The sequence below is a fragment of the Electrona antarctica genome (genome assembly GCF_951216825.1).
Source record: "Electrona antarctica genome assembly, chromosome: 8".
Classification (NCBI taxonomy): Eukaryota; Metazoa; Chordata; class Actinopteri; order Myctophiformes; family Myctophidae; genus Electrona; species Electrona antarctica.
Genome location: NC_136789.1, coordinates 19,654,234 through 19,680,737, shown reverse-complemented (window position 1 = coordinate 19,680,737; position 26,504 = coordinate 19,654,234). Strand labels below are relative to the sequence as shown.

The 26,504-nt window shown below is 43.2% G+C and overlaps 2 protein-coding genes and 1 long non-coding RNA gene across 4 annotated transcripts in view; all 3 read left to right on the top strand.

Annotated features, from left to right (window-relative positions):
* The window catches only part of LOC306927712 (platelet-derived growth factor receptor beta-like), a 52,441-nt gene extending 32,619 nt beyond the window's left edge, over positions 1-19,822 (top strand). Inside the window, exons 5-29 of the mRNA XM_079507544.1 lie at positions 1,748-1,842; positions 2,006-2,201; positions 2,792-3,052; positions 4,079-4,209; positions 4,405-4,489; positions 4,888-4,962; positions 5,586-5,769; positions 6,377-6,492; positions 7,064-7,184; positions 7,594-7,696; positions 8,261-8,369; positions 9,107-9,201; positions 9,951-10,083; positions 10,256-10,360; positions 10,718-10,828; positions 10,930-11,059; positions 11,680-11,816; positions 11,922-12,040; positions 12,340-12,462; positions 12,737-12,848; positions 13,324-13,423; positions 13,692-13,797; positions 15,722-15,887; positions 16,918-17,068; positions 19,650-19,822. Of these exons, the coding sequence (XP_079363670.1) occupies positions 1,748-1,842; positions 2,006-2,201; positions 2,792-3,052; positions 4,079-4,209; positions 4,405-4,489; positions 4,888-4,962; positions 5,586-5,769; positions 6,377-6,492; positions 7,064-7,184; positions 7,594-7,696; positions 8,261-8,369; positions 9,107-9,201; positions 9,951-10,083; positions 10,256-10,360; positions 10,718-10,828; positions 10,930-11,059; positions 11,680-11,816; positions 11,922-12,040; positions 12,340-12,462; positions 12,737-12,848; positions 13,324-13,423; positions 13,692-13,797; positions 15,722-15,887; positions 16,918-17,068; positions 19,650-19,800 (3,215 nt within the window). The 3' untranslated portion in view covers positions 19,801-19,822. The remainder of the gene's footprint in view (positions 1-1,747; positions 1,843-2,005; positions 2,202-2,791; positions 3,053-4,078; positions 4,210-4,404; positions 4,490-4,887; positions 4,963-5,585; positions 5,770-6,376; positions 6,493-7,063; positions 7,185-7,593; positions 7,697-8,260; positions 8,370-9,106; positions 9,202-9,950; positions 10,084-10,255; positions 10,361-10,717; positions 10,829-10,929; positions 11,060-11,679; positions 11,817-11,921; positions 12,041-12,339; positions 12,463-12,736; positions 12,849-13,323; positions 13,424-13,691; positions 13,798-15,721; positions 15,888-16,917; positions 17,069-19,649) is intronic.
* Positions 19,823-20,774: 952 nt separating this feature from the next.
* LOC306927713 lies at positions 20,775-24,402 on the top strand. Its single transcript, XR_013790567.1, has 2 exons — positions 20,775-23,184; positions 23,740-24,402. It is a non-coding gene; the product is annotated as an uncharacterized lncRNA (long non-coding RNA).
* A 1,471-nt stretch (positions 24,403-25,873) lies between these two features.
* Positions 25,874-26,504, top strand: part of csf1rb (colony stimulating factor 1 receptor, b) — a 29,176-nt gene continuing 28,545 nt past the window's right edge. For both annotated transcript variants that reach the window (XM_079508062.1, XM_079508061.1), the window contains exon 1: positions 25,874-26,031. In XM_079508062.1, coding sequence (XP_079364188.1) covers positions 25,977-26,031 — 55 coding nt within the window. In that variant the 5' untranslated portion in view covers positions 25,874-25,976. The remainder of the gene's footprint in view (positions 26,032-26,504) is intronic.

Here is a 26,504-nt window from a genome sequence, read left to right as displayed (position 1 = left end):
CTGGAACCCTCCCAAGTTAAAGGACCCATGGGGATCCCCAGACCCCACTTTGAGAACCACTGATTTACCCTAATATTTCCTCCAAGGACTTTCTGCTTGCAGTCACATGAAAACTTTCACTCAGGTCCACGCAGAAAATAACAAAACTAAATTATAACGCTGATTAATAATTTAATATACAGTATCATACTATAATTAACTCAATGTCTGAATGTCTGAATGAATGAATGTGTGTCAGAAACACTGTCGTAGCTCCTCACTGCCTGCACCATTCGCTCCCACTTTTCACACAGGCATTGACCATAATAATATGGTCAATGGTCAAATGGTCAATGGTCAAAATGAATGTAATGAATAATTACATTAGTCGGCCTCATGGTGGCGCTATAACAGCCCACTTTACAATTCGCCTTATAACTCTTGAACCGTAGGTCGTAAAATCATTTCACTTTCCCTGGATTCCTTGGGACATCTCCACGCCCATTTGCGTCAGGATCGATTTTCCGCCATTCTGACTTTTCTTCAAAACACACGTTTTGCTCTTCCACCTACAGCTGACCACCTCAAATTCCATTCACATGTTGAGGGTGGTTTAATCAACGGAGAGCCCAAAGCAATTCCATTTGCATCCATAGGGGGCGCTGCAAATCCGGAATTTTACAACGTTTATTGCAAAAACATGCTTTTTGGGGGATAAATCTGCTATGTTTGCGATAGCATAGCCTACGTGCGCTATAGCGAGACAGTGTGTGAGTGTGTGTGTGTGGTGTCTCCCCACTCACGCAACACTATGACTTACAATTACTACAAACAGCAAAAAAACAAAACAAAACAAATTATACAAGTTAAAATGAACGGTAATTAACTATATTTATGGGGGAGGGGGGCAATATCTCACAACGCGTAAGGACTAGTAATACAATAACATATAATAAAATAATGCAATAATTGTTTCTATAGAAATCTTTTTTTTTAAACGTTCTGTTTATTAAGTTATGAAGTTTTCCACAATAAACATACTGAGAAGGATAAACAATACCCCTTTAAGGCTTGAGTCATGGCTCAAGTAAGAGGCCTTTGCTCATAAGACCTGGGGCGCCTGTAATGGGCTTCTAAGGGATCAGCAATTTATGACCTGTAGCAAGCATAAAATTAATATTGTGAGTCCACGGCATGGAGGAGACACATGTGTTTCTCAGCTGTCTGAACATTAGCCAGCCACTTATCTATCACGTATCTGGAAAAAGCTTTGGTCTGACACTAAAACAAATGTCCATTTGGAAGTAATAAACCATGGTCTAGACCTGGCTTAATTTTGGTTTCATGACATCATCATACTATGTTGATATTGAAAATCAAATGTTATGAGCTTAAAGTCAGACTCATTGGATATGATAAGGGAAATAATTAATGTATCACGAATAAACCAAACCAAGCCTAAAATGTGAGTAATATGTAAAATGTGTAGTCAGTCAGTAGTGTTTGCAGTGCTGGAATGAGTGGATATTATCATGTGGGATCTGTATGGCAGCAAACCAACAAGCTGGATGGTGGAGTAGCGAGAGACAGATTCAGAGAACTCCATATTTGCATATAAGGGACACAGACAGACAGACAGACAGACAGACAGACAGACAGACAGACAGACAGACAGACTAATGGTTAGATGGTAAGATATTGCATAATCGGAAGGGGCATCGTACCAACGGACCTAGCTTGAAATAAAGTCTCTGTTTGGTATCTTTAGTGCTGTTCCAGTTGTGTCCAGATGGGGGTGCTGCGCTGGAGCTGAACCCCAGCACCTCTGAGGTCATCCTCAGTCCCAACGCTTCCTTCACTGTGGTAGGTTTACATCAACTACTACAGCACTGACTAAGATAACATACTGTAAGATGGACAGAGAATAGAGAGATTGATTGAAAATGTTCTCCTATATTAATGTCCAAAATAGGGACAGCTGGTTGAAAGTGCTTTATGGTCTGTCTGTCTCCCTGCCTCCCTCTAGTTGTGTTCTGGCTGGTCCAGGGTGTCCTGGAAGCTGCCCCAGGATCCGCCTCTGGATGGGGTTCTGCTGGACAACCAGGGAACCCGCAGTGTTCTGCAGCTTCACAACGTCACCTGGAGACACTCTGGAAGCTACGTCTGTGAGGAGCCATCCTCTGACCAGGCCAGGGAGGTAGATGTCTTCATACCTGGAGAAGGTAAGGAACTGCAGTGAAGATATACAGATACTGTAGATAGGTAGTTACAATGAAAAATGTTATTTTATTTGTGTGGTGTAAACCACTCCTACAACTGGCTTTGTTAGTCTGTATGTCTGTCTGTCTGTCTGTGCAGAAAAAATGAGCATGGTTGCTACGGTCACCCAGTTCACCCGGGTGTGATTTCATTACATCAGACATTACGTCAGACCACAGCTATATAAGACCTTACACCACTCAGTTCACACAGGTGTGATTTTTTACTAGAGACGAGAGGCTGCGCAGCTTGTGCGTGTGCAGGCAATGGCTGAAAAGTAACATGGCGTTAAGGAGAACCCCTTTACTATGGGCCAGAACTGGTCATACCCCAAAGCCTTAAGAGGGCGCCCTTTTATGATGATAATGAAGATGACAATAGTCAGAACAGATGAAAAAAAGTTCATTGTATCAACAACAAAATAAACTGTATGCCCCGTTCTTTTTTTTAAGTCTCAATCATTGCCTCAATTTTCTCTTTTTCTCATACCATACCTTTCTAACTTATCCTCATTTCTCTCTCTCTCTCTCTCTCTCTCTCTCTCTCTCTGCAGGTCCTGATGAGTGGTTTGTGTCGGTGGGTCCTGGAGTGGTGACGAAGGAGTCCGAGGAAGGCACCATTCCCTGCGTGGTGTCTGACCCGCAGCTCAACGTGACGCTGTACGAGCGCCCCGGCAGGCTGCCGGTCAACGGCACCACATTCCACCCCGGCCGGGGCTTCACGGGCCCGCTCAAAGACTCCTCCTACGTCTGCGTGGCCTCCACGGGGGGTCTGGAGAGAGAGTCACAGGTGTACTACGTCTTCAGCATTGTAGGTGAGCAGGAGGTTGATGATGGACATGCTGTGTACAGCCATGACCTCTGTTTCAAGTATATGACTTGAGATGAGAAGAGATGGAGTTGAGATGACGTGACATGAGGGGGGAGGAGTTGGGATGAGAGGAGAGGATTTAACTACTTAAACCTCACATGGTTCACCAGAGTCCCTCGGGGCTTTAGTGTATTGTCTGTTGTCACTCTACATTCAATATTGAATGCTGAAAATAGCTGATCTACATGTCACATCTACAATGACACGCGTCACACTGTCACATTGTGTTGAGAGCTTGTAGATCTGCTATTTTCTCCAATGGTTTTTTAAGTAGTTAAGATGACAGGAGAGATTGTGTTACATGAGATGAGATGAGATGTCCGGAATTCAACATTTACTTGGGTAAAAGTACAAAAGTATTGGCTTCAAAATGTACTTAAAGTACCAAAAGTATTGTGCAGAATGTCTCATTTAAAGTTTCCAAATGTATAAAAACCTTTTGAAAATAGAAGATCTACGATTGTGTGTTCGAGTCCCGTTCATGACGACCTTTGCTGCATGTCTCTCCCCGTCTCTCACTCCCTCTTTCCTGTCTGTCTTCACTGTAACTATCAATAAAGTCACAAAAGCCAAAAACAACTCTTAAAAAAAAAAGTACAATATTTGCATCCGAGATGTAGTGGAGTAGAAGTAAAAGTATTGGAAATTGGACGTACTCAAGTAAAGTACAAATACCTCAAAATGGTACTTATGTACCGTACTTAAGTAAATGTACTTAGTTACTTAACACCACTGAAGATAAGATAACATGAGATAACATAAGATTGTCCTATCCAAATCTGTGTCTCCATTAGATCCTAAGTAAGACATTGTCCTATCCAAATCTGTGTCTCCATTAGATCCTAAGTAAGACATTGTCCTATCCAAATCTGTGTCTCCATTAGATCCTAAGTAAGACATTGTCCTATCCAAATCTGTGTCTTCATTAGTTCCTAAGACATTGTCCTATCCAAATCTGTGTCTCCATTAGTTCCTAAGACACTGGACGCAGTGCTGACTGTGGCCAGCAGTGTGCTGCGACAAGGCGAGGTTCTGACCGTTAACTGTACCGTTAAAGATGCAGAGATGGTCTTTTTTACCTGGGACTTCCCCCGGCGGCAGGTACAGTACATGTCTGTCTGTCTGTCTGTCTGTCTGTCTGTCTGTCTGTCTGTCTGTCTGTCTACAGATTACATTTCACAAGGTTGAAGCTGTTTTAAAAGAACTGAAAGCCGCGATCGAGAACATCATCAAATCATTAATTGGGTGTTGTATAGATAGATGTCTGTGTCACTGTTTCAATCTCCATTAATCCAGGAGTATGAGCCACTGACAGATTTCCTGCCCAACAACCGGATCCGTTCTTTCGTCAACATTTCCACAGCAACCCTGGACGATTCTGGTGAGTTCTGAAGACATTGAAATTAAAACCCTAGTCCTACCGGTATTTCAATGCATCCTCTCCACGTAGGGAAGGACAGATGTATAGATGGAAAGAGACAGTCATCAGGGAGCTTTCGAAACGTTCACTGTAATATTACAACTATGAACCCAAGCCCTATACGTTGTCGTTGGACCAATAGTGAAATTGGCCAATCTACAAGTTCACAACACAACAAATCGTGATGTGTTGTGAGATTATACATCATTTTAATGTATTATGTATTTTCATTTATGCCTAAAGTATGGGGTTAAACCATCTGAATGTGATACAAGTTAGCATCCACTGTGCGTGCGTGCATGCGTTTGAAAAGAGTATTTTCTAGTGTGTATTCATGCTGAGTCTGTGTGTTTGTATAGGTGTGTATATTTGTACAGTTCAAGAAACGGTGCAGGGGAAGATTGTGATGAAGAATGTCACTATAACTGTACTGGGTGAGTCTGTCTGTCTGTCTGTCTGTCTGTCTGTCTGTCTGTCTGTCTGTCTGTCTGTCTGTCTGTCTGTCTGTCTGTCTGTCTGTCTGTCTGTCTGTCTGTCTGTCTGTCTGTCTGTCTGTCTTCTTTTTATGACCAACAGTTTTACTTTTAGCAGAACAAATAATAAGACAAATATCCAAATCCAAAAATCACACCTGTGTGAAGTGAGGGGCGCTCTTATCATCGTACATGATGATTCATGATGTAACATGTCTATTTGCTCAGACAGACACATATGACATAAATTCTCCATTCATTGTCAATGGGAATTTAATCTTTGTGTAAGACGAAAATCTACACTAATAGCTAAGGAGGGGCTAGCAGCCTAGCACCCCTCAAAAATAAGTATTCAAAGAGAATCAAAGTAAAACAATTTGCAAAAAATGTACTTAACTTCACCAACTGACCCACTGCTTAACCTCTCCTCTCCTCTCCTCTCCTCTCCTCTCCTCTCCTCTCCTCTCCTCTCCTCTCCTCTCCTCTCCTCTCCTCTCCTCTCCTCCTCTCCTCTCCTCTCCTCTCCCCTCCCCTCCTCTCCTCGCCTCCCCTCCCCTCCCCTCCCCTCTCTTCTCCCTCTGCAGAGCGTGGGTATATTGACGTGTTGCCGGCGGACTCTGCCAACATCTCTGCTCTGCTCCATGAGACGGTGGAGCTGAGCCTGGAGATCGATGCCTACCCCGCCCCCAGCGTCGTCTGGACCAAAGACAACGTCACCATCAGCGGAGACACGGCGGTGCCCTCCACCACGCCCGTCACTGAGAGGAGGTGGGCTTAACGCAGTGGTCGGGACCCCCAGGCGGGTCCTCACATGATTTACATCAGGGGTTTTCAACTGATTGTGAACGAGGGACCACCACCCATACTTAGAATCAACCTGGGAGGACCACTGTTGTGTTGGGCTTTTAGTGGTTATATTAGTGCTTTTGTAACACTTGCTATGCATCCCATGTGTTATGTGTGTGTCCCACTGTTTCTCAACCATGGTCCATTGATCATTTCCTAATAATAATGACTCGACCAGACAATCCGGTGCACTTATGCCTCTTGAGATTCTAACTCCCCTTTTCTGTTGAAGTTCTTGACCTCCAACTTGTCAGTAAATGACTACATGGACGGCCATCATAGGTCACCAGGCCATTCACTTCACGGTGAAAAACTAGTGAAAAAATTAAAAAATAATGAACAAATCCTACATTATACTAAATGCATCAGGGACCACATGAAACACCTTCACGGACCACCAGTGGTCCACACTCCACAGACCACCTGTTGAAAACCCCTGATTTACATGATGAAGTGACAATTTATTACAACATATTGATTGATTGAGGCATATTGATTGAACAGGTGTACTGATTGTTCCCCCCTGCAGTTACCTGAGCACTCTGACGCTGGTGCGTGTGCGCATGGAGCAGAGGGGGAGGTACACGGCGACCGTCGCCAACGACGACGAGGTCAGAGAAGTGGTGTTCGACCTCCAGGTCACAGGTCAGAGTTCACACAAGTTCAAAGTACCAAAAGTACCAAAAGTAAAAGTACTCATTATTCAAGTTTTCAAATGTATACAATTCTTTTGAAGATCGTCTATTTTCAAATGGCCAAAATAGGGCTGAAGCGGTTACTGTATGTTTTGCAAATCTACAAAGTAACTAGTAACTAAAGTGGTGGAGTAAAAGTACAATATTTGGATCCGAGATGTAGTGGATTGAAGTAAAAGTATTTGATATTTGAAATACTCAAGTAAAGTACTTAAGTAAGTTACTTTCCGCAACTGTTAAATATTAGGGCTGTCAAAACAACTGAGTTAACTGAGTTAGTTAATTTGTGAAATTAGATTAAAAACTTTAACGCAATTAATGCATGCTTGCGTGTGTGTGTGTGTGTGTGTGTGTGTGTGTGTGTGTGTGTGTGTGTGTGTGTGTGTGTGTGTGTGTGTGTGTGTGTGTGTGTGTGTGTGTGTGTGTGTGCGTGCGTGCGTGCGTGCGTGCGTGCGTGCGTGCGTGCGTGCGTGTGCGCGTGCGTGCGTGTGCGTGTGTTTGTGCACGTGCGTGCGTTTTAGCGCCCCCTAGGATCACCGACCTGTCCGACCAACACGTGGCTCAGGGCCAGGCAGTGTTGTGTGTCACTGAAGGAGTCCCCACACCCACGGTGCACTGGTACAGCTGCCACAGTGCACACAGGTAGGGCAGCTGAATTCATTCATTCATTCATTCATTCATTCATTCATTCATCACTGGTACAGCTGTCACAGTGGACACAGGTAGGGCTGCATTCATTCATTCATTCATTCATTCATTCATTCATTCATTCATTTATTCATCACTGGTACAGCTGTCACATGGGACACAGGTAGGGCTGAATTAATTCATGAATTAATCAATTAATTTATCCACAGGATATGTGTCTAATCACATTTTGCAATCAAATGATCTGTTTAATAATGTAGTGTATGGTGTACGCTTGTCTGTCAAGTCAAGATGTTTGGGTTCAAATTAATTATAGCATTTAGTACTTTATTTCCTCTTTATGGTAGGCTATACAACATGATTGCCATAGATGAATTAAATGATCCTCTCCTGTGCTCTCCAGGTGTGGTAATAAGACAGTAGCTTGGCAGAGACTGTCAGCTGATTCGGAGGGAGTCAGCCTGCAGCAAAACATCAGTGATGTGGAAGAGAGAGGAGTCAGCCAGGTAAATGTGGACTCAACACCATATTACACCACCATGCAATACCATGCAATGTGGAAGAGAGAGAGGAGTCAGCCAGGTAAATGTGGACTCAACACCATATTACACCACCATGCAATACCATGCAATGTGGAAGAGAGAGAGGTGTCAGCCAGGTAAATGTGGACTCAACACCATATTACACCACCATGCAATACCATGCAATGTGGAAGAGAGAGAGGAGTCAGCCAGGTAAATGTGGACTCAACACCATATTACACCACCATGCAATGCCATGCAATGTGGAAGAGAGAGAGGTGTCAGCCAGGTAAATGTGGACTCAACACCATATTACACCACCATGCAATACCATGCAATGTGGAAGAGAGAGAGGAGTCAGCCAGGTAGATGTGGACTCAACACCATATTACACCACCATGCAATGCCATGCAACATGATATGACACGATATGGGATGTTGTAATGCGGTGGGATCAGCTACCGTTACGATACAATACAATACTATGATATGATGTGATATGATGGTATGGTGTGACGATGCTGTACCACCCTGTGTGTGTGCTGACAGGTCCGCAGCCTGCTGACCCTGCAGACCATCGGCTCAGTTACCGCCGTGCGCTGTGAGGCTCGCAACGACAGAGGGCGGCGGGCCTGGGACATACGTCTGGTGTCCAACTGTAAGACCCAGAAGCATAGATATAAGAAAGGCTAGATGGCTCGGCTGCGCTGCTGACCAATGGAGAGCGACGTCACTACGTGGCGGCCATCTTGCTCCAGTCCAGCTCGCCCGACGCCCGCTCATAACATTGTGTCTATGGGGCATGTACTTTTTAAATAACCATAACTTGCTCAAAAACAAACAAACAAACAATTTTCAAACGGTTTGGTTTGTTATAAACGTCAGAGACGTCAGCATACGTATTATGCTTTAATATGACGTTCATATCAAAAATAACATTAAGCACTAAGCAGATTAGCATCCTGAATCATAGCCACGTTGATAACGTTTGTAATAAACCAAACCAGACCAAACTGTCAAAATTTGAGCGAGTTATGAGTATTTTAGTTTGAGCTGCCATAGAACATACAGTACAGTATAGGACTGCAGTCAGATGGCCGCTGGTGAACTACATTTCACATTTGAGCCATCTAGCCTTTATATATGTCTATGCCCAGAAGACCCAATACTGACTGCCTTACTGGTCACTACACTGACTCTGGACTGTTAGGATGATGATAACACACCATGCATCTCTCTCTCCCTCCATCTCTATATCCCTCCATTTCTCTCTCCCCCTCTGTGTGTGTGTGTGTGTGTGTGTGTGTGTGTGTGTGTGTGTGTGTGTGTGTGTGTGTGTGTGTGTCTCTCTCTCTCTCTCTCTCTCTCTCTCTCTCTCTCTCTCTGTGTCACCAGCTCTCTTCTCTCAGGTTGCTGTGTTGGCAGCAGTTTTGGCGCTGGTCGTCATCGCTGTCATCTTCCTCATCATTCTCATCGTCCTCTGGAGAAAGGTCAGTTAGAAATAAACAGTGATAACAGTCAGTCAGTCAGTCAGTTTTAAGGTTAAACAGAAATTATCATATGTAATGCGGCTGTGGCTCAGGAGGTAGAGCAGGTCGTCCAATGATCCCTGGGTCGGCGGTTCGAATCCCGGCTCCTCCTGTCCACATGTCGAAGTGTCCTTGGGCAAGACACTGAACCCTACATTGCCTCCAATGAGTTGGTCGGTGTGAGCTTTCCACCATTGGTGTGTGAATGTGGGAAGTGAGGACGCTGGCGTCGCCGTCGACTGTTCGCCGCTTCACCTCTCAATGTATGAATGAATGAACCATTGTAAAGCGCTTTGAGCACTTGGAAAAGCGCTATAAAATGCAATTCATTATAATGCAGCTGGTGCATCACATCTCAAAGAATCCCTGATTCAGTAACTGGCCTTCAGTCTGCCTCGTTAGACTGCACTATATCCATTTCACCAGCAGATGTCGCTGAAATTAAGTTTAGAGTAGTGATTCTGAAGCTTTTGGAGCTTCAGTAAACCTAATTTCAGCATCACAGCTACTATAGTTGGGTCATACTAGCGACAGTAGTATAAAAAGTGGGTTATTATAGCTATAGTTGTAGTAGTTGGGTTATAGTAAATCTACAAGTCAAAGGTTGTCATAAATTCAAACGACACAACACTGTAATATTTCCTGTCTCTCTCTCTCTCTCTCTCCTCTCCAATGTCCTTTCTTTCCTTGTCCATTCTTCCTGACTTCAGAAGCCTCGTTATGAGGTGCGCTGGAAGGTGATAGAGTCGGTCAGTTCTGACGGACATGAGTACACCTACGTTGACCCCACCCAGCTGCCATATCACTCGGCGTGGGAGGTCCCAAGAGACAGCTTAGTGCTGGGTAAAGGACGCAAACAGAAGGCCCTACCAGTGGTCTGACAGGCACAGATCTAATCCCTCCAGACAACAGCATGCACGCACGCACACCTTGCATCTCATGTCTTCTTATTGTTCTCATTTGAACAATAAATGGCTATTATATGAAGTGAATGGTGACGTTACTGTTGCTGCAGGTCATACTCTTGGGTCCGGGGCGTTCGGCAGGGTGGTTGAAGCCACAGCCTACGGCCTGCTGCATTCACAGTCGACCACCAAGGTGGCTGTTAAGATGCTCAAATGTAAGTATGGGTATGTATGTGTTTAAGTAGTATTAAGTACACAGTAAAATCATGTGTTAAATTCTTTGTTTGTGTTCACCCAAAAAATGACCTATTTTCGATCATATACTCACCCCATGAAACCTGGAATTCATTCAGTTTTTGTCGGATTGCTAAAACAATAATTTGATGACCCACCGGAGGCTCCCACTGAGTGTCCAGTCCTATTGACCGATGACCCTATCATTAGATCATTGGCTTGTAGGAATGGGATAAAAACAAAAAATAAATCTCCATGAATTCAAGGCTTCATGGGATGTAATTGATAGAATTAAAATATATATATATTTTTTTTGTGCGTGCGCACGTGTGTTACAGCCACTGCCAGGAAAAGTGAGAGCCAGGCTTTAATCTCAGAGTTAAAGATTCTTAGCCACCTCGGACCCCACCTCAATGTCGTCAACCTGCTGGGAGCCTGTACCAAGGGAGGTGAGATGTTCTCTGTGCATGCGTGCCAAAAGTCTGTATTTTTATTGGGATTTTCCAATAAAAACATCATCATGGGATTTCTCTCTCTCTCTTTTTCTCAGGCCCAATCTACCTGATAACAGAGTTCTGTCGTTATGGTGACCTGGTGGACTACCTCCACCGTAATAAACACACATACTTACAGAGTGATGCAGAGGGCGTGCAGCGAGAGAACACCAAGCCGGGCAAGAGGTCAGCATGCACGCACTCATGCACGTATGCACATGTGCACATATGCACATTCATATACGGTATCCAACCGTATGTGCATGTGCTTAATCTCCTCCATTATACTCTATTTGGAGGAGAAGGTGCTTTTTGAATCTATAACTTTCCCGGTATTAGTAATATGGCAGATTACGGTCCATGTCCTATGTTGACTGTGAACGAGTTGGTGAATGCTGTTTTTTTTTGGATCCATGCACTAAGACACATGTTAGTTTGAGTATAGTCTCGGTACCAGGCTTTCATTTTCGTCAGAAAAAAAATGAAAGCCTGGAGGAACACATTGGCCGCTCTGGTCTAAAAGTGGGAGTCAAGAGGAGGGGCCGGGGGTGACTGACAGATCGGTGAGATCCAATCAAGACGTGCGCAAATCTCTGCCACGACCCGCCCCTCTAGACCAGAAACCTAACACATTTGCTCAGGCTAGTTTGAGTAGGACATCAGAGCCAGTGGAAAAATATTTGGGCTCTTCTTTTATAAATAAAGTAATTAAAGGAATACAAAATACATCAATTAAAGTGTGTGTGTGGCTGTGTGCACGTGTGCGTGTGTGCGTGCGTGCGTGTATGTGTGTGTGCGTGTGACAGTGACAGTGACGGGGGCTACATGGATATGAGTAAGGAGGAGTCTGTCCAGTATGTTGCTATGCAGGAACTGGTAGACAACATCAAATATGCTGACATCGAGCCCGCGGTTTATGAGACGCCCTACAAAGAGCCTGCAGGTACTGTAGCTAAATAACAAAACCAACAACAACAACAATACTGATGTAAGATAACGTCTCCTCTCCTCTCAACCTCCTCTCTCCTGCTCTCCTCGTCTCCTTTAGGACAGGAGCAGGAGACATCAGCCCTCTCCCTCAGTGACTCTCCTCTCCTCAATCTCCAGGACCTCCTGTGCTTCTCCTACCAGGTCGCCCAAGGAATGGACTTCCTGTCCTCAAAAAATGTGAGTCTTCTCTTCTCTTCTCTTCTCTTCTCTTCTCTTCTCTTCTCTTCTCTTCTCTTCTCTTCTCTTCTCTTCTCTTCTCTTCTCTTCTCTTCTCTTCTCTTCTCTTCTCTTCTCTTCTCTTCTCTTCTCCTTCATCTTTATCTTTATCTTTATCCTAATAATAACCTGATTTGATTTGATTTAGCACAGTGTAAAAACACAAAGGGCTTATACAAGGCCTCTACCTATGTACAGTATAACACAATACAAATATTAATAGAACATTATAGAAGCTTTGCATTTCTTTCCCCCATCAGTGTGTACACCGGGACCTGGCTGCCAGGAATGTGTTGGTCTGTGAGGGGAAGCTGGTGAAGATATGTGACTTTGGCCTGGCCAGGGACATCATGAATGATGAGAATTATATCGCTAAGGGCAACGTGAGTTATTCTGATAAGTCAATCATCTGAAACTAGAAAAAGTGCCCCTCGGGACAGAGGTCTCCACCAGGCCAGGTCAGGTTGTGGCCTCCTGGTGGCGCTATAATAGGCCAATGTGAAAAGGGTGCCACGTGCATGTGTGTGCGTGTGCGTGCGTGCGTGCGCACACATGCGTGCGTGTTCATCCAGATGTGTAATATGCATGTGCATGCAACATGTGTGTGTGTGTGTGTGTGTGCATGCGTGTTGAGTATTTCTTTCTGCGTGTCCACAGACATTCCTGCCAGTGAAGTGGATGGCTCCAGAGAGTATTTTCCAGAACGTTTACACCAGTTTGAGTGATGTATGGTCATATGGCATTCTACTGTGGGAGATCTTCTCACTGGGTACCCTATCTCCATCTATTCTGCTTTATATTCTATACGTTTTATTATGTTTTATAGCCTATCCTGTCGATACAATGAATGGGGTTACCTTACTTCTTTTGTAGTTATTTCATGTATGGACTGCATGGATTTCATGCATGGACGTACAGGACTCCTTTGATGCAAAGTTAGTTTCCAAAAAATATTAACATTATATAATAGGTAATAGAAAAGTGAAGGTATTCCTATTCATTAGAGGGACAATAGCAGTCACCAGAACCCGGGACATTTCAATTAGACTCAAATGGAGTTTGAAGTTGAATGGGGAAGGCGTGTCTGATCAAATTAATTGAAATATCTAAATAGTGAATCAGCTAAAACTCTGGGGTGCATACAAAAGCTAGAGAAGATTAAATTAACCCCAGAAGTATTTTAAAGTGAAATTCCCCTTTAACCTCTCCTTACTAGTAATGTTTCAATGTACTTTTTGTCCCAGGTGGTAGTCCATACCCTGACATCCCCATGAATGACCAGTTCTACGCAGCCCTGAAGAGAGGCTATCGGATGCCCAAGCCAGCCCACGCCACACAACAAATGTAAATAAATACTGTTTTATCATCTGTGCCTGGCAGCTTGGATGACAGAAAGTGGAATGGGAGTGTAGAAGGTGGCATTGTGCAACAGCACAGGTCACAACACAAGAAACTGGTTTTAGCTATTAATGCACACTCAACTTCGAGTGCCAGGTAGAGTGCAATCTGAGAAGCCATCGGCAAACAATAAAGGAAAAACAGTGCCCTCTTTTCAACAGTCGATACATGTAGAATTGCTAGCTGACAGTGGCACGTCAATGTGTTGTTACAGACATGAGGTGATGAGTCGCTGTTGGGAGGAGAAGGACGACCTCAGGCCTCCCTTCTCTTCTCTGAGCGTTTCCATTGGCAACATGCTGAGCGACGGATACAAGAAGGTACCTCAGGAATCTGAAGCTAGCACAGCAAATAGAAGGTTAAAAGATGGCACCTGATGCTTTATGGTACTAAGAATTTCATACTGGAAAATGGGATACTGTGTAAGAAAAAGGTCTTCACTTAATTTGTGTTTTAAGTCAAACTCAAAAGCTTTGAAGATAAACAAAATAATACCTTTCTTTGTTCTTTGAGTTTTAGTATGAAATTATTTGAAAAGCTTTTGAGAAAACTCAAATTAAACTCAATTAAATGGAACAACCGTTAACCTGCATGAAAACTGCATAGGTTGTAGCTGAAAATATTACATTTTTGAGGTAAAGAAAAAAAACCCAGATTAAATAGTTAGCCTATATTATAGTATCTCAAGAAAAGATGATAAGATTGGCAGAACTTTTAAAAGATAAATTCAGTTTTATCTATATAGTAACAGATATTATAATTTACATCTCCAGAGGTTATGGTTGGACACCATATGGAACCTCTCCCTCCGCCATACTGTAGCTCCGAGATGAGGAACGCTCGTTTCAACACTTAAATGTTCTTGTCCGCTAAAAAAACGAAACATCTTAGAGCAGTCCCCCCGACCTTTACTTTTTGGATACGATGCGTGCGTAAAAGGGTATGTTACATTCCCTCATAGGTCTAGGGGTTATTAAAGGATGCAACAAGGCTGGCAAGTGAACTGTCGTTTATTCACAGTGCTTCGATAAGGTTTTTATACACAATAGACAGAAGGTATGCAATACAATAATAGTATAAATATATATATAATATAGGAACATATCGCTATCCTTCTATCTAGACAACCTGTACGGACTAATAACGGTAGTTTCTGGGTATAGTGGAACATATGCAGCGGTTCTGAAACGTGGCAGAAGGGTAAGAGGGTGGGACCTCATCTCGGAGCGAGCGGAGGGAGAGGTTCTATACGGGGCTAGGTTGGACTAGCGGAGGGAGAGGTTCTATACGGGGCTAGGTTGGACTAGCGGAGGGAGAGGTTCTATACGGGGCTAGGTTGGACTAGCGGAGGGAGAGGTTCTATACGGGGCTAGGTTGGACTAGCGGAGGGAGAGGTTCTATACGGGGCTAGGTTGGACTAGCGGAGGGAGAGGTTCTATACGGGGCTAGGTTGGACTAGCGGAGGGAGAGGTTCTATACGGGGCTAGGTTGGACTAGCGGAGGGAGAGGTTCTATACGGGGCTAGGTTGGACTAGCGGAGGGAGAGGTTCTATACGGGGCTAGGTTGGACTAGCGGAGGGAGAGGTTCTATACGGGCCTAGGTTGGACTAGCGGAGGGAGAGGTTCTATACGGGGCTAGGTTGGACTAGCGGAGGGAGAGGTTCTATACGGGCCTAGGTTGGACTAGCGGAGGGAGAGGTTCTATACGGGCCTAGGTTGGACTAGCGGAGGGAGAGGTTCTATACGGGCCTAGGTTGGACTAGCGGAGGGAGAGGTTCTATACGGGCCTAGGTTGGACTAGCGGAGGGAGAGGTTCTATACGGGGCTAGGTTGGACTAGCGGAGGGAGAGGTTCTATACGGGCCTAGGTTGGACTAGCGGAGGGAGAGGTTCTATACGGGGCTAGGTTGGACTAGCGGAGGGAGAGGTTCTATACGGGCCTAGGTTGGACTAGCGGAGGGAGAGGTTCTATACGGGCCTAGGTTGGACTAGCGGAGGGAGAGGTTCTATACGGGCCTAGGTTGGACTAGCGGAGGGAGAGGTTCTATACGGGGCTAGGTTGGACTAGCGGAGGGAGAGGTTCTATACGGGGCTAGGTTGGACTAGCGGAGGGAGAGGTTCTATACGGGGCTAGGTTGGACTAGCGGAGGGAGAGGTTCTATACGGGGCTAGGTTGGACTAGCGGAGGGAGAGGTTCTATACGGGGCTAGGTTGGACTGTAAGTCTTGCTCCTTTGTATTGCTAGCGGTACCTCCAGGTGACAGAGGACTTTCTGAGCGGCGAGCATCCCGCCGTGTCCCGGTCCAAACCCAGCCCGGCTCCACGGCCAGCTGGGACCGCAGACGAGGTGGAGGCAGGAACGGAGCTGGAGGTGGAGGTGGAGGGAGAGGACCGGGCAGCAGATGATGACGGTAATTCTGGCTCTTTCTGACTAAAAGAAATATACAGTATAACCAAACCGTGCCATTCTGGATTTGTTTCCATAACCGCTTGGTCTCAGATAAGGTTCTCAGAACCAAATTTGGACCTTGCTCCAATAAAACTTGACAGAAACACTGTCTGCAATGACAATAGTCACACCAGGGGCCACGTGCCGCCACCAGGGGTCATGTTAGGGGCTCCCAGGGGCCACAGGCACAGTGTTGCTCCAATCTGCACCAAACATGCCACAAACACTGTTTAGGGGTCAGCCATGCAAATAGTCACACCAAGGGCCACGTCAGAGGCCCCCGGCGGCCTCAGGCATAAAATTGCTCCAATCGTCACCATGTTCTGCCAGGGATCTGCCATGACAATAGTCACACACAAAACAAATTGTACACATATGGGGCACTGCAGCTGTGTTACAGCAGTATCTAACATTTCAAAGGGCCATAACTCTGTGAAATATAGGACTGGATTTGAAGGCCACGTGGCAGCCTGAAAATCTATTTCAGTCAGATAACTCACGAATAGATTGAGAATACAAGTGTGCATATAATATTTTATCTTGGCATTTGGCTCTGCTACATTTTTCTCCCTGTTCAGCACAATTAGACAAACATCATTAAACATTAAGAGCAGGGAGATAGATATAGAATAACAACCCCATGGGGAACAGAATTAATAGCAAAGCCCACTGGTGGTGCTTGGGAGGCGGTGGGAGCAAACAGGCGCATACCAATAGTCCAGAGACTGAGGTGAGCTTAAATAACCTGGGAATTGGTCAGCTGATTGCCACGTCAGCGTATGGTGTATGACGTATGAGTCATGTGTAGTACCGTTGTAAGACGCTTCCCTATGCGCCATACGCACAACCTGTAACCTCTCGAGTGTACCTGACTGAACTAACTCTGCAAGCTACGTATCGAAACGAGCCATCAGTTTGTTTATTGTGATATAATATGTCTTTTGTAACTAAATGTTATGTTTTTCTTTAATCTGACCTAATCCTTTGTGTAGGAAGCCACACTCCTCAGATTAGGGTCCACCAGTCAGAGGCGGAGATAGAGGAGGCAGGCCCCTCCTCCACGACGTACATCATCCCCATCACTGACATCACCATAGAAACCAGTGGCCAGGTGCAGGACACAGCCACTCCAGAGTTATCAAGGTACAAAAACCCCACCCCCAACACACTCGCACGCACGCATTTTCTGGAGAAAATATTTGTGAAATCTTGAAATCTTAAAAACATAGCCTTTTCTAGGCTACACTTATCTTTGGACACTTCATCCACACGCAAACACGTTTTGCCCCCTGAAATGGACTTTTTTGAAAACTCCTTCCAGGGTGAAAAAAATGTCAATGCATTGTTTTTTTGGTAAACAGCGTTTTTGTCTGCCACGTCACATTCAGAGTTTGTTTTGCCAGAGATTTAGGTTCTGCTTTTGTTTTTCACCGTGCATAATAGGCCTTTACCTTTATACTGTACCTTTATTGTGTTATTTAAAGAGCACAGAGTACAATTCTGATCACTGGGCTACATGCCATTGCGATACTGTCAGGTGTTGGCAGGCTGCGATGGCATTTTTATGTGAGTTATAAAAGCTTCTTTTATATTTATAAAGTTATAAAAGCTTCTTTTATAACTCAGTTATTTATATTATTTGATCTGTTTTGCCAAGGGAAAGCATTTAATATCTCTATGGTGCTGCATAAATACACAGTGGTCATAACATACTACTGTATAAGGAGGTTTAGATCAGTGTGTCCTCCATCCATGTTCTTTTTGAGGAAATAAGTATTCTTAAACCTTGGCTAAGCATTCTCTACTGAAGCCATCTGCTCCATCTCTTCTTGTCCTGTGTCTATTTTAATGTCAGTACCCTCCTCTCCCCCTGCACTTCCTTTGTGGATGAGGAAGGGAGAGTAAGTGAGTAAACATCACCGTACTCATCTTACCCAACTCTGCTCGTCTGTCTTAGCAGCGTGGCGCAATACCTCCCTGTGTCTGGTCTTGTGCAATACTGAATAACCTGCACGCATGTGGGGCAATACTCACACATTTCTTCCGTTACGCGCGTCAGACATGTGAACATTGTTTTCTAGAGAGAAAACACAGGACTTGTGTGTCATTACACAACTACATGCTGTATGCCACATATAACTTTGGTCTGCTTAGAAACAGAGATAAACTAGAAAAAGTGCCCTTCTGGGCACAGGTCTCCACCAGGAGGATAGGACTGTGTGAGATGTTTGGCAAAATGTTTAGGATTAATATAAACATGTTTTTGAGGCATTTTGTTCCAAAAATGTGTTTTGAAAAGGGTGGGATATATTCCTCAGCCTAGTAAGAAAATGTGTGAAAGATTTCACGTAAATTGCATGCTGCGTTCATGATTTGAGGCTTTTGTTCAAAACGGGGCAATCTTGCAAACTGTGAAAGCTAATTATAGCCAATTAGGATGGAATATGAAATATCGGACAGATCCGACTTGAGCACATGACCATAGAGATTCTGTGTAACGATTTGTGAGATTTTTGGACAGAATCTAGAGGAGTAATATCAAAAAATGTGTTTTACAAAAGTCGGCCTCCTGGTGGCGCTATAAAAGGCAGATGCGGAAAATGCAGGTCAAAGGTTTGTCCTTGGCCTCTAGGGAGTGTGCATGCAACATTTCACGCAGATCGGTGCAGTTTTAGGTAAAGAATGTGAAAAGCTGCCTCATGGTGGCGCTATAACAGGCCGTTCTGGAAAATGTGGGGCAGAGGTTCATCGTTGGCATCCAGGGAGTGTGTGTGCAAAGTTTGGCATCGACCGGGTTAACGGTGCCGGAGATTAGCTGGTAACAGACGGACGGAAGGACGGACGGACGGACGGACACACACACACACGGACACACACACGGACGGAGTGCAAAACATACTCTCTCCCCATGCCTTCGGCCTGGTGGAGACAATTAGTTAATAATCAAATTAAAATGTTTGCCCCCAGAATATGGACGCTAGGGTTCAAGTGGTTAGTGAATATCACATAATAAGTGTCCACTTCAACATGAGATTATTATGAGACGTTACATGATCTCATAAAAAGGAGGATTGTGTCAGGCTTGGCAGCAATCACTGACCAAAACAGACCCTCCACTGCCAAACACAACAATAAATCAACTTTCAACAGTGCGTGCATGCGTGCGTGTGTGTGTTTATGTTGATGATGGTAAAACTAAAAATAGTAGAGTGCTTTGGAGTGTTTGCCAGATGCCTCGAATCGTTCCCGAAGACAATAGCCCTCCTCCCGCAAACCAACATTCACATTAGTACACTTCAATTTAACTGTAATTGTACTTACAACCTCAATGGAGCGTTGTGGACTATGAGGCATTGGGAGTCAAGGAATCTTCATCCTAGTCTTCAACTAGCGACGTAGCCATGTAATTTTGGGAGACTTCCAATCGCAACCGCCAACCCCCTCACGTGACCTTGTATAAGTGACGAGATTGGTTAAAACAAACTTAACCTGGCATTTCACGGCACAGGCGTCTAGTACAGTCGGTTAGTCTCAACATGGGGCAGAGAGTAATAACTAAAACAAGTTACCGGTAACCCAAATTAACCTTAGAAGCCATTGACACTTGTTGTTGCCAGAATGGTTTCACACACATGGTGATGAAACACTGATTCCATGTTATGTAAGATTTAATGGACAATACAATTTTCTTTATCTTTATCTTTATATTGATCTCTATCTTCAGCCCTCCGCTGTCAGATGTCCCCCCTGAGAACGACACCCATGACGCACCAGAATCACAGGAAGTGACATCACAGCCAATCCAGGAAGATGACAATCCACCCCAAACAGCTTGCCCCCCCTCCACCACAGAGGAAGAGGAGAGTTTCTTGTGAAGGTTTTTTTTACTCCAGGGTCAAACCGGACTACAGTAGCTGTGGACAAAACGGGGCTGAACATTCCCTATTCATTCTAAATGTATGCCTCCTAGACAAACACATGTTTATAAATAATAATAATAAGGTAACCTGTAATAATAGGAATGTAATAGTCTGCGTAAAATGGAGTTAAATGCGTAAAAAAACAAACATGTAATATATTCCTATCACATAAGTGCCCTCTACCATATGAGATTATATGAGTTGTTGTTGCGTTATGTCATAACAATGAGGATTGGTTCAAGCTTGGCAGCCGTCACTGACCAAAAGAGGAAAGGCCCTGACTGAACCAGCATCCTGAACCAGGCCCTGACTGAACCAGCATCCGTGTTGTGGGGAAGAAAATCCACAAGCTCACAACACGTCGCGACTGTGAGCTTGTCGATCGGCTATATTGTCAGCGAAGATATCTGATGTAGAGCGATGAACCATAAAATAGGTCATTAAAGGAGATTTCCGGAGTAGCCATTTACTCACCGAATTCTGGTGATAATATAGGCCTATCCATTAACAGGTGTAGAGGCAGTCTCGGCCGTGCACAGCGGGTCGCTCACTTAGATCGCTCGACAATTATTTGTCGTTCATAATGACGGAAAGGCGTCCACAGAGATTTGTCCCAAATGGGCTTCCGTCTACAGCGAGCGGCCGATTGACCCCTCATCCCTGCTCAAAGTGTCCTTTTAAAAAAAATGCCTCTACCAGTGGTTAATTGCCTCTACCAGTGGTTAATTGCCTCTACCAGTGGTTAATTGCCTCTACCAGTGGTTAATTGAATTAACCACTGGTAGAGGCAATTAACTTAATTGCCTCTACCAGTGGTTAATTGCCTCTACCAGTGGTTAATTGCCTCTACCAGTGGTTAATTGCCTCTACCAGTGGTTAATTGAATTAACCACTGGTAGAGGCAATTAACTTAATTGCCTCTACCAGTGGTTAACCAGTGGAAAACTAGAAAAAAGTTGTCAATCTGTTGGGGACCTGCCAGTCAGCCCTCCACTGCCAAACATAACATTCTACTGTGTGCGTTTACCTTGATGGGTGTTTTTAATTGGGTTTTTAATACCCACAGTATTATTCCTACTAACTCACGGTTGGTGGCCTCATTCATGATGAGCTGCTCTACGCATCATGAATGAATGGTAAAGTATTATTTCGTACTATCTTTGTATATGGGTACTATCTACATTTTATTTTTATCCAAGGCATTGCAGCGTACCAGAGAGAGAGAGAGAGAGAGAGCTTTGTATATGGGTACTATCTACATTTTATTTTTCTCCAAGGCATTGCAGCGTACCAGAGAGAGAGAGAGAGCTTTGTGGCCTCTGCGGTTTGTTTCCACAAGAACTATGTCACTTTTAATCAAATTTGAAATGACGATCTCACTTTCCAAAAACAGTGCATAATCATCTAGGCCTACTAGGGAAAACCAGAGGATTGGCAGCCAAACATGGCAGTAAATTCAGAACTGGTTTTAAATTCCTGTTATCAATTGTGTGATGGGTGTAACTCTCTTCCCACAAATGGTATAGATGTCTCATTTTCCAACCAAGTCTCTCATAATATGATTTAGCCAAACGTTCCCTGAAAATGTTCACAAGTAGGTACTTGCTGTTTAGAATCTGTGCTTTTATCTTGGTAAACAATGTAACCTCCTGTAGTGTAGGTGTGTGTATAGTTCAGTCATCTCCTTTCAATTGGGTTGTCTGAGTGTGTTTGTTTGTCAGCATCCCCTGGTGGATGAATTTGCAGACACAGTACAGTTATACTGTACACAGTCAGACCAACAGCCTCACCAATGCAGTTGTTTTGAACACGCTCAACAGAACGCCAAACCTTCACGAGGCCCATAACTGGAACTAAAACCTGGAAGCCAAACTCAGTCAGTATTAGCTTGTAATCCACTGCCCTATTGCTATTGGGGAGGATTGCTGTGTGTGTGTGTGTGTGTGTGTGTGTGTGTGTGTGTGTGTGTGTGTGTGTGTGTGTGTGTGTGTGTGTGTGTGTGTGTGTGTGTGTGTGTGTGTGTGTGTGTGTGTGTGTGTGTGTGTGTGTGTGTGTGTGTGTGTGTGTGTGTGTGTGTGTGTGTGTGTGTGTGTGTGTGTGTGTGTGTGTGTGTGTGTGTGTGTGTGTGTGTGTTTTGAAGGAGAGAGGTGATAGTGACAGAGTCAGACATATCAGATCAGCCTTATTGTTCTGTGATCAGATTGGTTATTGATCTGTTAGCGGACATAAACAGTATTAACAGAGTAGTATACAGTGACAAGTCAAACTACACATGGCGTACAAACATAATTCTATGAGAATATTCCTTCAGTATTTCTGCTGTTAGATATACAATAATACCTATTTTAGAATACCTTCACCTTGAAGGTTGAAGGTTTAACAATCCGCTTGTCTTATTAACTAGCTATTGATTACGATTCATGGTCATGATTTCTATTATAAAGATCATACTGTATATTTGGCCAGTAAAATGGTAGAAGTGGCTGATGCACATTTGTTTTTCAGTCACAGTGGACTTTAGTTTAGATCAAACAAAGTCGTTTTTGACTTTTGTTGATGGTACAGAGCTGGATACTCGATGGTACATGATGTTACTTTAAACTGTTTAAAGTAGCTGCTGTTTTCTACATTTGCAGTCAATGTACAGTACTGGTCCTCTTTTCATTAGTACTGTATTCATAATAACACAGTAAAATACCCCAGTCCTGTCCTGCGTTAGTACTGCAGTCAACAGACCACATCACCAAATCAATCAATTACCACATTAACAGCCGCTTAAAGCTTAAGTGCTGCAATTGGGTAGTATTGTCCATCATCTGTGTCATTTAACTTATTATTTGTTTTTATTATATCAAGATGGCCAGAACATATGTGTGCATACAGGTGGGGTATCTAATTTTCTTTAAAGATGGAGTGCCACAATCTTTGTATTTTTCCAGTTTTTCATGTGTCTATGAGGTGACAGTACTTCATTAGACACCCTGGAGTCGTTTTTATGCGCAATGGTGTATTAACTTTATGGTTTCTTCCTGGAGGCTGAACCCTTGACAGTCAAACGTGCCAATGAAAAAAACAGTAATATAGTGACATCACATTATCAGCCCCTCCCCTAACCCCTCCCCCTTTATCATATCAACTACAGCTGTGGGTGCGGCTTAAGTTCAGGTGGATCACCACCCATCATCACCCACCAGGCAAACCAGGCCCACATAAAAAGGACATTTTAACAAATACTGTACACTTTTTTGAAAAAATTATTCCTCCTTATATAACAATAAGACCTGATGATCATGTTTTAGGGTGGGAAAAAAATCATGGCACTCCATCTTTAAATTCCTGGTATGGAGTAAGATTTGATGGCGGGATGGCAACGTTTATAAGCTACATTGATATCTTGATATGACACGGCGACTGAATTAATTCACACAGAGTGGCAAATGGCGATGCACTTTCTGTTCTCTGTATGTGGATTGTGGGATGACTGTGTGTCTGCCCTGTATGTGTGTCTTTAGACTTCAAAGCATTAAACTGGAAAAAGGCCTAATAATTCATTACGAGTTATCACTGGCAGGCCAGTTCTGGCCCACGGGCCGCCTGTTGCCTACCACTGCTCTATATAATTTGTTGGCCTCCCCCAGGGGTCTATACTTGGTCCCCTCCACTTTTCCCTCTACATCAAATCTCTTAGCCGAAAATACATGCTATTTTCGACAAATGTTTGCATGTTATAACATATACCCAGAATAGGGATGCTATAGGGTTCATGTGGGTAAACATTTGAAACCTATAGTGTCCCTATTCTGGGACTGAACATTCTACAAAAATCCGGAAGCTAAATAAAGTAAAGTAAAACAAGTAATATAAAAACGAGGGGACCTACAGTAAAACCCTGAGGAAACTTTGGTCAAGTAAATAGGGTGTAAGTGGTTAAAACATCATAGTGACAATGCTGGGTGACTTTAACTTGGAGGTGTTTACATTAATGTGTGGCAACAACAGAAAACAGGAGCAGTAATGTAGAATTTTGTACAGTGACTGCCTCTGTAGAAGACTGCGATATATACAGTAGGTACTGGATGGACAATTCATTCCATGTTTTAACCGTGTACCTTTTGTAATGTCTTTATAAGAAGACAATACGAAGGACAACAAAGAAATGTCTCTGTTGAGACTTTTAGTTAAATCAGATCCAGTCTTCCCTCTGGATTTATTTAGTAGGAGTGACACTCTGTATGAATACGGCTAATCATGTGGCTAATTATGTTTAAATAAAATAATATAAAAGTGAATTAGGGTATCCTTAACCCTATGACAGTATACAGTATAGTACTGACATTTGAAATGAATGTTTTTTGTATCATGATAAAGCACTGTGTAAGATGACAGAGGAAATATTGCAAACTGATGTAAGCCTGTTGTTTATGTGAGTCGTCTCAGTAGTACAGGCTGCTGGTTGGTGCTAGCATATTGGCATATTCTGTATATCAGTTACTTTAAAGGGAATGTGGACAGGTTACTAGTATGTCCATGAAATAAAGATTTTTTTTACTCTTTAAATTAACTTATGTTTGTATTTTTAACTCTATTCTGTCCTTCATTATTCATCCAAACTATTAGAAAAACTACATTGACAGTCTGCTTTGGAATTCAGTCAGAGGTGGAAAGTAATTTAATTTACTCTTTACTATTAACTAAGTATTGTACTCAAGTCGTGCGTGCATGCATGCGTGCGTGCGTAATCATAATGTCACAGGTGCAGATAGGAAATCATTTTGTGAAGGCCACATCTTTGAATGAGGATGTTTAATTAAGAAAACAAAAACAAAAAAAACACCTGGAGACACAGACATACTCCCTTTTGAACAGAGATAAAAAGAAATAGCTCTTTCATTGAGTAGGAGCTCAAGGTCTGTTCTTTGATATGGAGAGAAACGTTGCATGTGAGGCACTCCCAGCATGGGTAAAAACATTATTAAGAGGGGGCTAGATTATCTATTTTGACATTATAGTAGCCTAGAGTGCTTTAAAAGGATCTCCAATTTGGTATGCAAATTCAGGTCATAGAACCCCATAACTGAGTGTACAGATGGAACCAAGTCGACCCTTAGGATCCATTTGGTTCCATTTGTACACTCTCTGAGTTACAGACCTTTTAAGGGACTATTTAGCTCCAAACTCAACTTCAATTTGGACCTCTGGCGGTATGTGGGACTATCAAATTAAAATATCCTTTGCCAGGCCAGTTATAATCACTGGCGGGCCAACTTTGGCCCACGGGCCACATGTTGTCTAACACTAGCCTAACACTCGGTTAAGCTGTCCAGCAGCACAAAGTAATTACGATTACTTAAATACTTTAAAATAAGTACGATTTTTGAATATACGAGTATTTTTCAATGTTGTTGTACGAGTATGTTTCAAATGTAGTTCTACACCTGTGAAGTGTTCCTTGGACACAGTAGTACAGTAAGTGTTAATTTAACCTTGAGAGTTTGACCTGTCGCACACTTAGAAATAAACTAATGCTAGCATATGGCGGTGTGGATGTTTTGGTGCACTGGACCAGAGGTATGTACGTCCACCCAGTCAGATAAAACGGCATCAAATAGTAACTTCCATAAGCGGTGTTGATGCTAAACATTCTTGTACAGACATCATGGGTGAGTGAGTGTGCAACACTGCTTGTGTGTATCGAAGCGTACTGTACGTGCACTGACCGCTAATCCACTTAAAAGTTCACGTGAAGGAAAGGGTTTTAGTGAAAATGTTCCTGAGTAAATTATGAAGAGTGAAGTAGAAAGAAGAAACAGAGAGGGAAGTGGAAGTAGCACAGAAACAGACAGACAGGCAGGCAGACACATACAGACAGACAGACAGGCCTCTGACCGAGATAACCAGGAGAATGAGACAGAACAGTACACAAAGCGAGAGTGACATAGACAAAGACATCTAGGTGAGAGAGAGAGAGAGAGAGAGAGAGAGAGAGAGACAGGCAGGCAGAAAACATGTTTTTGAAGGAGTGAGCTTCTATGGTTGGTCCAACTTGTGCAGGTTCTTTAAAGAAACAAGACCATAGAGGTGAAGAAAGAGTGAAGAGTGAAATCCTATGAATATTTAGACAGGGAGAGAGGATGATGTTTGTACAGATTCTCCTCCTGTTGATCCTTCTGTACTGCTCAGCCCAAGGTAAGAATCCTTATAATAATAATAATAATAATAATAATAATAATAATAATAATAATAATAATAATAATAATATTCTTATTTAACAATACAACTAAAGAAAATCATGAAACAAAGGGACAAGGGTTGTGTTTCCATTTCAATTTCCCACTAAATGACAAGAGCAGAACAGCAGCAACAGCTAATACATTATTATTTTAAATAATTATAAAATAATTATTTAAAATAATAAACAAATAAGACAAATATAGAGCTGAGCTCTGTCTAACTTGATAATTAATCATAAAAGGCACTATATTGTTGTAAATAAGGAGGATAATTGAAATTTGACATTTATATGTTGAAGCCAGTACATTATGTCTTGAGGTGGCCATTGAAGTGCATGTGTGTCATATTGAAAATAAGTGATGGGTGAAAAAAGAGTCAAATGAAGTCTATTACGATTCTTGATGAATTGAAAACAAAGGACCACAATG